The sequence below is a fragment of the Mesitornis unicolor genome, unplaced genomic scaffold (assembly GCF_000695765.1).
Source record: "Mesitornis unicolor isolate BGI_N332 unplaced genomic scaffold, ASM69576v1 scaffold33240, whole genome shotgun sequence".
In the NCBI taxonomy this organism is placed as follows: Eukaryota; Metazoa; Chordata; class Aves; order Mesitornithiformes; family Mesitornithidae; genus Mesitornis; species Mesitornis unicolor.
The window spans coordinates 18,111-28,333 of record NW_010159488.1 but is presented as its reverse complement, the minus strand read 5'-3'; the positions used below and the strand labels follow the sequence as shown (position 1 = coordinate 28,333).

The 10,223-nt window shown below is 37.8% G+C and overlaps 1 protein-coding gene across 1 annotated transcript in view; it reads left to right on the top strand.

Annotated features, from left to right (window-relative positions):
• Positions 1-612: 612 nt before the first annotated feature.
• LOC104542530 (potassium voltage-gated channel subfamily H member 1-like) overlaps positions 613-10,223 on the top strand; it is a gene marked incomplete at both ends in the record, with an annotated part of 18,006 nt that continues 8,395 nt past the window's right edge. The window contains 2 exons of the mRNA XM_010186877.1: positions 613-812; positions 4,308-4,560. Coding sequence (XP_010185179.1) covers positions 613-812; positions 4,308-4,560 — 453 coding nt within the window. The remainder of the gene's footprint in view (positions 813-4,307; positions 4,561-10,223) is intronic.

Here is a 10,223-nt window from a genome sequence, read left to right as displayed (position 1 = left end):
CTCTTGCCTCAGGCCTTGCTGTTCCTCTGCCTGAAGAATATAAAACATAATGTGAGTTTTTATGTATTATTAAACTTACATCTATAAATCACTGACCCATGGTAGCTGTTTATTACATATTCCATCTTCTGCTTTGATGTGTTATTGTCACACTGAGGTGGGTACTGATGACTCGGCTTACTACCGTGGTAATGCACATAAAACTTGGAAATCTGTCACTGATGGCATTTCAACACAGGCACTGTAAACCAGAGATGAAATTTTAAAGTATTTCCTGTCAAGCTATTTGCCTTAAAATTCTTGTATCTTCCATTGTGATTTCATAAGGGTTTGGATACTACTGAATTGTTTGATGAATAAAGACAAATAGTTGTGTTTCAGGAACTCTGTGTGGCAGGACTCACCACCACAAAAGTAGGTGGTGGTCCTCAATTTGTAGTGCTGGAGGTGACCTCTACAATGCTTGTGCTCATTAGGCCTTCCTAACAAAGCCCTGATATTGCATGCGTTTCTGTGAAGCTGGCATTTCCAGTCTTCAAGCACAGTGGAACACAAGCTGATCATCACAACTTACTATGTATTGCATCTATTGTTTGTCTTCTTTTTTTACAGCCCTTCTGTATGCAACCATTTTTGGTAATGTGACCACCATATTTCAGCAAATGTATGCTAATACAAACAGGTATCATGAAATGCTGAACAGTGTCCGGGACTTTCTAAAGCTCTACCAGGTCCCTAAAGGGCTGAGTGAACGTGTGATGGATTACATCGTTTCCACCTGGTCAATGTCCAGAGGAATAGATACTGAAAAGGTAAGTAAATTAAACTGCAAGGAAACAAGTCACATCCTGAAAGTACTTCATTAGAATAAACAGGAGGTACTTTCTTAATAAAGACTCTTCAATAGTCCCAAGTGGTAGCTTCCCTTAATTCTAAACTTTCAAAAACAGTATTTTACCTATTCAGTCATACTGACATATGTTAGTGGTAAAACTATGTATGGGTTGCTGGTGATATGTCATGAAATAATATAAAACTGATGACGGAAAGAGCTTGGTTTTCAGTAAATAAAGAAAATAACTAAATAAGAAGTTCCAAGTTCTAACACAACCTCAGAACTTCTTCTGATGTCTTTTTTTTTTCTGTATTTCTGTTGTGTGAGGTTGTTTGTAGCTCTGTGGGCCTAAATACAAAGCAAAATTTGTGTTGTCTTAGTAGAATGTGAACGTAATATTCTTTGTTTGGGTTAAAGAAAGCTAAAAGTCATTGCTGTAATAATGTATTGCTTGGGATCTGCCATATGTGAGACAAATGTTCATTGAATTTACAAGTGAAATTCCCATCGTGTCTTTTCAAATCACAAATGGGCTTTCACCAGAACAAATATACAAAAGCAGCTACTTGCTGCTTTCATGTTAGTTGCCAGCTTTTATGGAGATAGCTACTGTTTTTCTTCTACTTGTAAAGAGATTTGTGGGGTGGTTCATTCAGGACTAGGAAATCATACTAATACTGTGGTCACCAGCCTTCTGGGTGGTGACTTAATTTAATATTCAAAACTGTAGGTGATGCAGTTAAAGAGCAAACAATCTCATTTCTGTCTAGCTGTTAAAGCGTTGTTATGAAAGAGTAGAACAGATGTGGCCTTGCGCTGGGCTGTCTGGAGACTGATGGGTACACAGGGTACTGTTTGCTTTCCTAAATGGTCTTCAGCATATCTGCCATTTAGATCCCAGACCATGATTCTGAGAAGCACTGTCCGTCATATGAGCTTTCAGAAAGAAGTGGTGTTTCAGTACTGGATAGTGCTGATCAGAAGATGCTCTACCTGTTTTCTCACAAAATATCTTTGAACGGAGTTACAGGTTTGAGGTAGGTACATCTGGGGAAGGTGGAGATACAGCATCTGAGGATACATAGTGTAGTGAATGCTGGAGCTTTCATTCTCCCCCCAGTACAAGCTTCTCTTATCATTTTAACAAAGCAACAAGAAAAAAATGCAATGTAGAACGTGTTCATTTTAGCTTATCTTCAAAGTTCATTCTTGGCTTCCTCTGATAAGGAGAGAAATGCTTTAAGGGTGCCTTTGGAGACAGCAGGATAACCAAACCAAGCACGACTCACTGTAGCCTTTGAGAATTATCTTAATAAACAGGGGTAAAAAAAAACTCTCCGGTTATCAGGCGCATCAAAGAGCTTGATATGGTGTTGATTTCAGTAACTGGTGTGTTCATAGCTGAAGTGCCAGTAGCGATGACTATAAAACCAAGAAATAAACTTTCATCTGCATAGCAAAAGCTAGCAGATACAAGACATACTAATGACTGTGCCAATCCATAAACTCTTGGGTCTCAGCTGCATTGGTTGATGCCTGTGTATAACTTCTAGGATGAGTAAAACATCTGTTGCTCCTGTGACAAGGCAGTGGTGGTTGTGCTGCTGTGTAATGCAGTGCCGCTTTCTGCAGATTATGTAGATATTTAAGAATGAATTTAACATGGAATCGATCTTCTCACTATTTTGTAGGCCACAAATTTGTCAATTCAGTGTTAACTGAGGGCATGCCAAGGAGTGAATAATCAGCTCAAAGTAAAGTCTGTAAGTCTAGAAAATACCAGTATAAGAAAATTTAATGAAGAACTGCTGAAAGATTCTAAAATTAATCCATGAAGATATGTTTCTTACCTTCCCTACAAATGAAAGTCTTCTATCATTTGTCTGTAACTCTCACATGTCTTTAATCCCTTTATTTTTTGTGAAGTCTGGAGACAACTTTTCTAAATGGAGAATAGAAAATGAGTTAAATTCCTCTTGGACTGGGAAACCAAGAGTTTTTTTATTTTTTATTTTAAATATTCTTTTATATATTCAGGCTTTCTTACTACTATTTCTATTACAACCATCCTTTTTGTGCAAGTAACTGTGAAGTGTGTGTGTAATTTCAGTAGCAAAGTTTGAGAAGCAACTGCAATTCCAGAATATTTTTGTTACCAGGGTAAATGAGGTAATTGCAAAGCCAGCTATGGCTGCTGCCTGTGTTCAATGTTAAATGGTGGTCTTGCTGCCCTTCCTATGAACCTGGGAAACTGAAACCTGGTGGGTTCAGCTGCTGCTCCCTGTGGGGCAGCCAAGAGGGTGCCCTGTACTTAAGCACTATAGAAATATATCAGAAGTAATATCTGTAATAACAGGTCTGTCTACCTGGAGATGAACCAGAGATGATGATGATGATGGTAGTCATTTGCCTTTGAAGTAGCAAGCGTAATATATGGAACCAGTGCTGTGCACTAGTTCTCTACTCAGATCTTGCACAGAGCCCCATTGCGAGGTGTAGGCATAGCCATAGTGCTTCCTGTGTTACCTTTATGCTTTCCAGAAGTGTTTGCATTGAAGCAGCCATTTCTTTCCATCTAGTAAAATCTGTGGGAGTAACTCAAGGTCACCCAGAGTGCTCCTTAATTGGATGGGATAGTTATTACTGAGGAAAAAAAATGAAGCAGACTTAAACAACTAATGTTTTTTTCAAATAATACATCCTGAGATGTACTTCATCACAGTCTGTCCTCCAAGGATTTTGTCATCTCAAAACCCTGTTCATGTTATGTATTTTCAGCATTTTTGCCAGGAACTTTTAACCTGTACATGCAGTAGTAATTCTGTATTCTTTCCACTTGGCTGTCTGTGTTACATTAAAAACCTTCAGAAACGGCCCTGGCTGGTACCCGCTGTGCTAAGCATCAGTTTGTGTACCCTTAGGAGCACACATCATGAATTGCCATGAGGAACACTGCATTTGGAAAATCAAAAGTTGCCCAACACAGTAGGTTGTAGAAAATTCCTTTCTTGTGTGAACAAAAAACTTGTTACTGCCACTGAAGGGTGAATTTGAATATCTGCAAATTTCTCACTTGAAACATATTTTGTGCAGGCTTTTCATGTAATCTACTTATCAAAAGAGTGACCTACCCTCTAGAAAAAAATCCTTCAGGAAGCTTTCCTCCACCACTTTCTATACCGCTGTGCTCTCAGTTTTATTGTCTTAAAAACCTGAGGCCTTATCCTGGTAATTCAATATCCAGCAGAGCATGTTGCTGAGATGAAAACATTATTTTCCTTCAGGTATTGTAAAGTAGACTAAGTTAGTATTGTGGCTTATGTGTATAAATGATATAAAAATAAATGTACAGACTGAAATTAGAGATTTTATAAGAAGGAATAAAGTAGTTCTTAAACCCTGTCTAGTATACTAGGGTTAATAGGCACATATAAGCCATGCACAGGAATTGATTGCCTAATTTCCTTCTAAGGTTTTGCAGATATGCCCTAAGGACATGAGAGCAGATATCTGTGTGCATCTGAACCGCAAAGTTTTCAAGGAGCACCCAGCCTTCAGGCTGGCGAGCGATGGGTGCCTTCGAGCGCTTGCCATGGAATTTCAGACAGTGCACTGTGCCCCGGGAGACCTGATCTACCACGCTGGCGAGAGTGTTGACAGCCTTTGCTTTGTGGTTTCGGGGTCTTTGGAAGTAATCCAGGATGACGAAGTTGTTGCTATATTGGGTGAGTTTCACAGCTGATAATATGCATTGTGCCCAAATATAGATGCATAGAGCATTTTTATAGCCTCTTCTACTCATGCACTTAACTTATTCTTTAAAAAGCTTCAGTCAAGTTATGTTTGCCACAGCCTGATGAGGTATATTTTAGTGAACTTGTCAGCTGTATGGTGTTAGATGTTTATTGTCTGGAAAAATTGAAAAAGAGAGGAAAAAAACAACTTCCTTAATGTCATGTAAGAGCATTGCATGGAGTCATTGACTTGTCCTTCCTGTTAAATAGTAAATAGGTAAATAGTGAGGGCACATCCCCACATTGCTTTAACCCTATTTCTTCTGGTCAATAGAAACTCTCCTTGAGCATTGAGATCCTCATCATTCTTGGGGTTCTCCCTGTCTCACTACATCTCTTTTCATTAGAAACTCCACTGAGATCTTCAGAAAATTTATTTTTGAAGTGCCTGGCCTCCCTGCCTCCCTGATGACAATCTGCTTTTGCTGAAAATTTTCCAATTAGCTTTATTTAAGATCTCATGTTGATATAATATTTATCTCTTTTAAAGTCAAAGTAATACAAAAAATTACAGCCAATTTGTGTTAACTTGGAATGACAGCTTTAGGTTGGAGGCATTAAAAAGAAGCTGATAGTGGTGTGAACAACATTCCGAGGCAAAGCTAAGAGAAAAGAGTGTGATAATCCAATAGATGTAGATGAATCATGGGGTGGCTGGAGCATTAGGAACTGATACTTATAATTTGATTCTGTTAGACCCTTTTGTGATAAGGTAAACTCTCATGGTGGCTTAATCCGGTACCTGTCACTCATAGCAGCCTGGAAAAAGAGAAAACAACTTGGTAATCTTACTCTTTCTGAACGCATACACTCAACAATCTTAAGAGGAATGTCTGCTAGAAAATGAGGAGGTAATAAATATGCTGAGTTCAGTTTTTCTCTACTTCTGAACAATATTGCATATATAGCATAGAGTGAATTTAGTGTCCTGCGGAATCAAGTTCCTAATATTTTGTGCCATTCAAGAAATTAGAAAGGTGCAAAATAAGGGGATAGCTGATTCTCTTTTGTTCTGGGATCACCTCTGCAGTTCAATGCTGTAAGATACTAACAACTTCTGCTTTTTTAAGTTGTGCATCAAGAACTTACTACCTTGTGCCACGTTTTGCTCTCATGAATTAACATGGTAGATGTAGAACAAACTAGAGCCTCTCAGTTTGTGTGGCCTTTTATCCCATAATGCCTCCTCCCGTGTCCATCACAAGAAGAAAACCTCAAAATATCTTTCTGCCCTATTGAATCAATATAGGTAATAACCATTGAAATAGGATTTTTAAAATGTCCTTGAAAGGTATAAATTTTCTCCTCACCTTTACCAGTTCCATCTCTGTTTTATCATAATACTCACTTTAGAAAACACTCAACCTAGACTCCTTGAGAAATCAATGTTAAGGAAACCTGAACCCCTAATCTCTGCTGCTGCAGAGTGATGGCTACAGATAAATGAGGCTGATCCCTTGGTATCTAAATTAATAGAAATATTTTATGTTATTGTTGTTCTCCTGGGACAGTAACTATTGATCCTCTTCTCTCCACACCTTTATTTTTCTGGAATTTGGAGTCAATTATCTGGCTTACACTAAAGTTGATGAGGTCTATCATTTTTTTTGTGACTATCATAATCAGAGAGGAAAGTAAAATGAAGTGGGATCTGTTTGTGATTCTGTGTATTTCATTTTGGATAAATGTTTATCAATTTGTGTGTTTCAGTTTCTGGACTAAGGAATCCTTTTCTTTCCACACGTGTGTACCTTCCTCCTCCAGGCTATGAAGCCTTCTGTTGAAGGTTTCTCCATCCTGATAAGAACTGATGTAGTTAACTAAGTTTTTCACTGTTCTAAATCAGTTGGACTTTCTTCTCCTTCAACATTGCCTAATGTAATAACCACATTACTGAGGGATGCTGCAGGAGACAGGTCAGGTTTTCCTCCCTTACTTCTTTGCACTGTTAGTTTTCTTATCTGTAGAATAGCAGTGGTTTATTTTCTTTGTTTAAATTTCATGTTCAGGTAAACTTGTCAAGTTCTTGATGAAAGTACACCAGATAAAAATGAGACACTACAAGGGAACAAAAAAAGTCTGCATTGTACAAGAAATGTGATTGTTGTTGATCATTCAGCCAGAACAGCCTATGCCATAAGTTTTGTTTACCAGTTGCAGCTAAGCATAGCTATGAACATCAGGCATGTAACATCAAACCATGTAAGGAATTCTGTAGGGTAATTTCACTTAACAGGTATGTCAGAGAGATCATAATCTTCTCTCAGGCAGGCTTGAAAAATAAATAAAAAGTAAGTGCATAAATTATTCAAGGTAAATTATTTGCTTTCCTTTAGCTGTCGCTTAATAAAGCAGCCTTTGCAATTTGCAATGTAGCCCATATCTTCCTTACAATAGAGAAATAAATTGCATCTCCAAATTAGTCTGTGTGACTGCTGCACACCATTACATAAACCAAAGGCAAACCACACTTAATCCTTAAAGTATTCAATTAATATGAAACATTTTCAAGTTGAGAAATCATTTAGCCTTGCAGACTAGCGTATAAAAGTGTATTGGGTACCCTGGCATTTGGAGTGTACTGCGTACACTTGCATAATACCTTTCCAGAGCAGTTCTGTGTAATACCCAAGAGACAGGAATATTCTTGTTTCAGGCTGATGTTTTTTTAACACAGCACTGACTTTGATTGACTTGGATTAATACGAGTACTGCGTTGGAAGAAGTTGCACAAAGACCAGCAGTAAAAAAATGTACATTTTTTTGTGTTCCTTAAGATTGCATTCCCCATTCATTTGACTTAGAGACAAACACAAAAATAAGTAAATAAAAAAAAAATAAATCTTTGCAATGTTTACAGTAAAAATTTAAAGAAATTGATCCATTCTGTGTGATGCTTGGTTTGTTGAGATAAGAGATGTAATTTTTAATTCTATCCAAAATTTCTGCTGAAATACAGAAATTACTGATGTTCATGCAGCACTATCTTTGGATTTGATGTGTCAAAGAAACAAAACCAAACAAGTAGAAAATTACCTTTAAGCCAGGTGATTTATTTATGATTCATTCTAATACAAATGAGACAGAAAAGGAAGACATAGCAAGAAAAGCCACTGTGCTACTATGGTTTCTATGATAACGTGTAAGCATATATGACTGGGATTATGCGGAAGTGAAGATTAGCTAGTGGAAAGCTGCTTGGATGAAATACAATTCTGTTTCCTGTAGATCACTGCTCTTCCATTTAGGCCGTTGTTGTTGTTGTGTAGGGGGAAGCAGTGACGTACGCTCAGCACTTTCTGGAAGACAGAGACAAATCACTCAGTCCCTGCCCTGAAGAGAACTGAGAGAAGCACAGGTCATGCAGGACTTCCATTAAGAGCCTGTTTTCAACTTGGCTTTACTTCTAACTTTTCTAAGCCTTCTCATTTGGGCGGATGCTGCTTTATCCATTTGAGGCTGACATATCTCTTTGAACTGCTCTTGCTTAAAAACTTACCCATTTGTCCAAATGAGGTTAGAGAAAATGGGTTGTCACTGTTAAAAACAGTCAACCACTTATGTGCACTTCATTTGGCAGCTCTAGTTTCTCTGCTTTGGAACAGACCTTTCATGGGGAGCCACTGGCCATCTGAAAACCTGACCTTATTGCAGGTCTTTGAAAAGTTAAGATTTATTCACGCTCAGGAGAGATTTGCTACATTTTCATTTCATTAATATCTTTTAAAAATATTTCTCCTGAATTAATTGTGTTCCAGGCAGGGACTATAAGGTCTGGCTGCAGCTTTCTTTGAAATATGTAAGGGAAAAGAGATTGTAGTAAAAGTGTGAAATAAGCCTGCATAGCTACTTGTTTCTTAATTTAGGGAAGCTTGAAGACCTAAACTGTCTTTCAGTACACTTTTTATATTTTTTACACTATAAAGGTCCACATTTCCTTAGTGCAGCATGAAAATGTAGATTGTTTGGAACTGCAGTAATCAAGAAGCCAATGTTAGAAGTTGATCTGAGTAGATGATATGCCATTGCTGGGGTTAACAGGGTACTTCCCTGCTCCTCCAGCCTTTTAGTTTGAACCTTTTTAATCTCTCCTCACCATTGCTAGAGGAGTTCTTGTGCTGTGTTTCCAATTGCAATGTGTGCATAGAAAATTTAGTGAAAATTATAGAAAATAATGGCATAGTAGCACAGTCATCTTTTCATAAGTATCTTCTGGAAATACACAGCAGGACTGGATAGAAGGCCTTGTTAGCAAAGGACTTATATTGTGATAATATGTATGTACAAATATCAGTGACTGAGGAAATAGTTTTTGATCTTAGTAGAAAATAATAAAGACTAAGTTAGACATGACTGACATAATTGTACTCCAAGATTGAACAGAAGATCTCTCTTCTCTAAGAAATATGAAAGAAGCAAATGATTCTTGGACTCAAGTTGGTTCCAACCCTTCCTGCTTGAAATTAGGGTAATCTCTGAAATTTAGGAAAATATTCCCGTAAAAGGCTAGAGAGAAGAAGAAAACCCTTGAAATTAAGGTGACAGGCTTTTTTTTTTTCCTAGGTAGCAGTGGAGAAAGCCATGTCTTGTCCATCAGTTTTCATACTACTGCAAAATTTGCCAATTAATGACTCCCAGCGGATCTGACTGAGCAGCAGATCTTTACTCAAGTGAATTGTTCAGAGCTCCTGAAGTGGTTTTGATGATCCCTGCAAGGGGGCCTTGTGTAAGGCTGGGTGGTAAGACTGGAGGTTAGTCTGGCAGATTTTATTAGAGATTGGGAGCCTTTGAACTTTTATTTGGCAATTAAAAAACAAAGCCTTGAAAACCACTATGGTCTTCAGAGCTGAGCAATGGATGAGAAAAATAACATTTACTAGAAGGTTTAGCGAAAAAGAAAAAACAAACCCCCCACATAAAACAGTTTATCCCAAGAGTAAAGCCGTTTATCCTAAGTGTTGCATACCAGCTGTTCTGCATTTATTATGTTCTTGCTATCCCTATTTGAGCTAAAAACTTTTGAAAGAATAAATGTTTTTATTGCCTTTTGGTTATATCCTGAGTTGTAAGGTACCCGCAAGAATCACTGAGTCCAACTCCTGGTTCCACAAAGGTCAGGTAAAGTGAATGAGATAGGAAGGGAAATCAAGGCAGTAACTTATTGTGAGCCAGGAAAATCATTGCCCTCCACAAGGACAGTTTGCTATTGCTATTCCTTTTGCTGCTACCAAAACTGAAGGGAAATAACAGAATGTAGAGATTACCTAAGTATGAAAGTACACAGTAACAGAATGTCAAGAATGGGAATTCGTAGTGTAAACCTGGCTGCTGCCTTCACCATCAGGGAGAAAATGTGTTTTATCACTTTTTTTTTCTTTTTTTTTTAAGAGGTGGTGAGAGGCACAGTGTGCAAAGGGTGCACATGGATTTAATTCCAAGATCACATGTGAGTTGAAGAAGTGAAAATTGGATTTCCCTGAAATACACATTTTTATATGATTATTGGCAAAGCTATAACATTGACAAGATTTGATATTGTGGTTTTAACATGATATTGTAGGAGAGCTTGGTGTGCTGTCTTTTGTTTCAGCAGG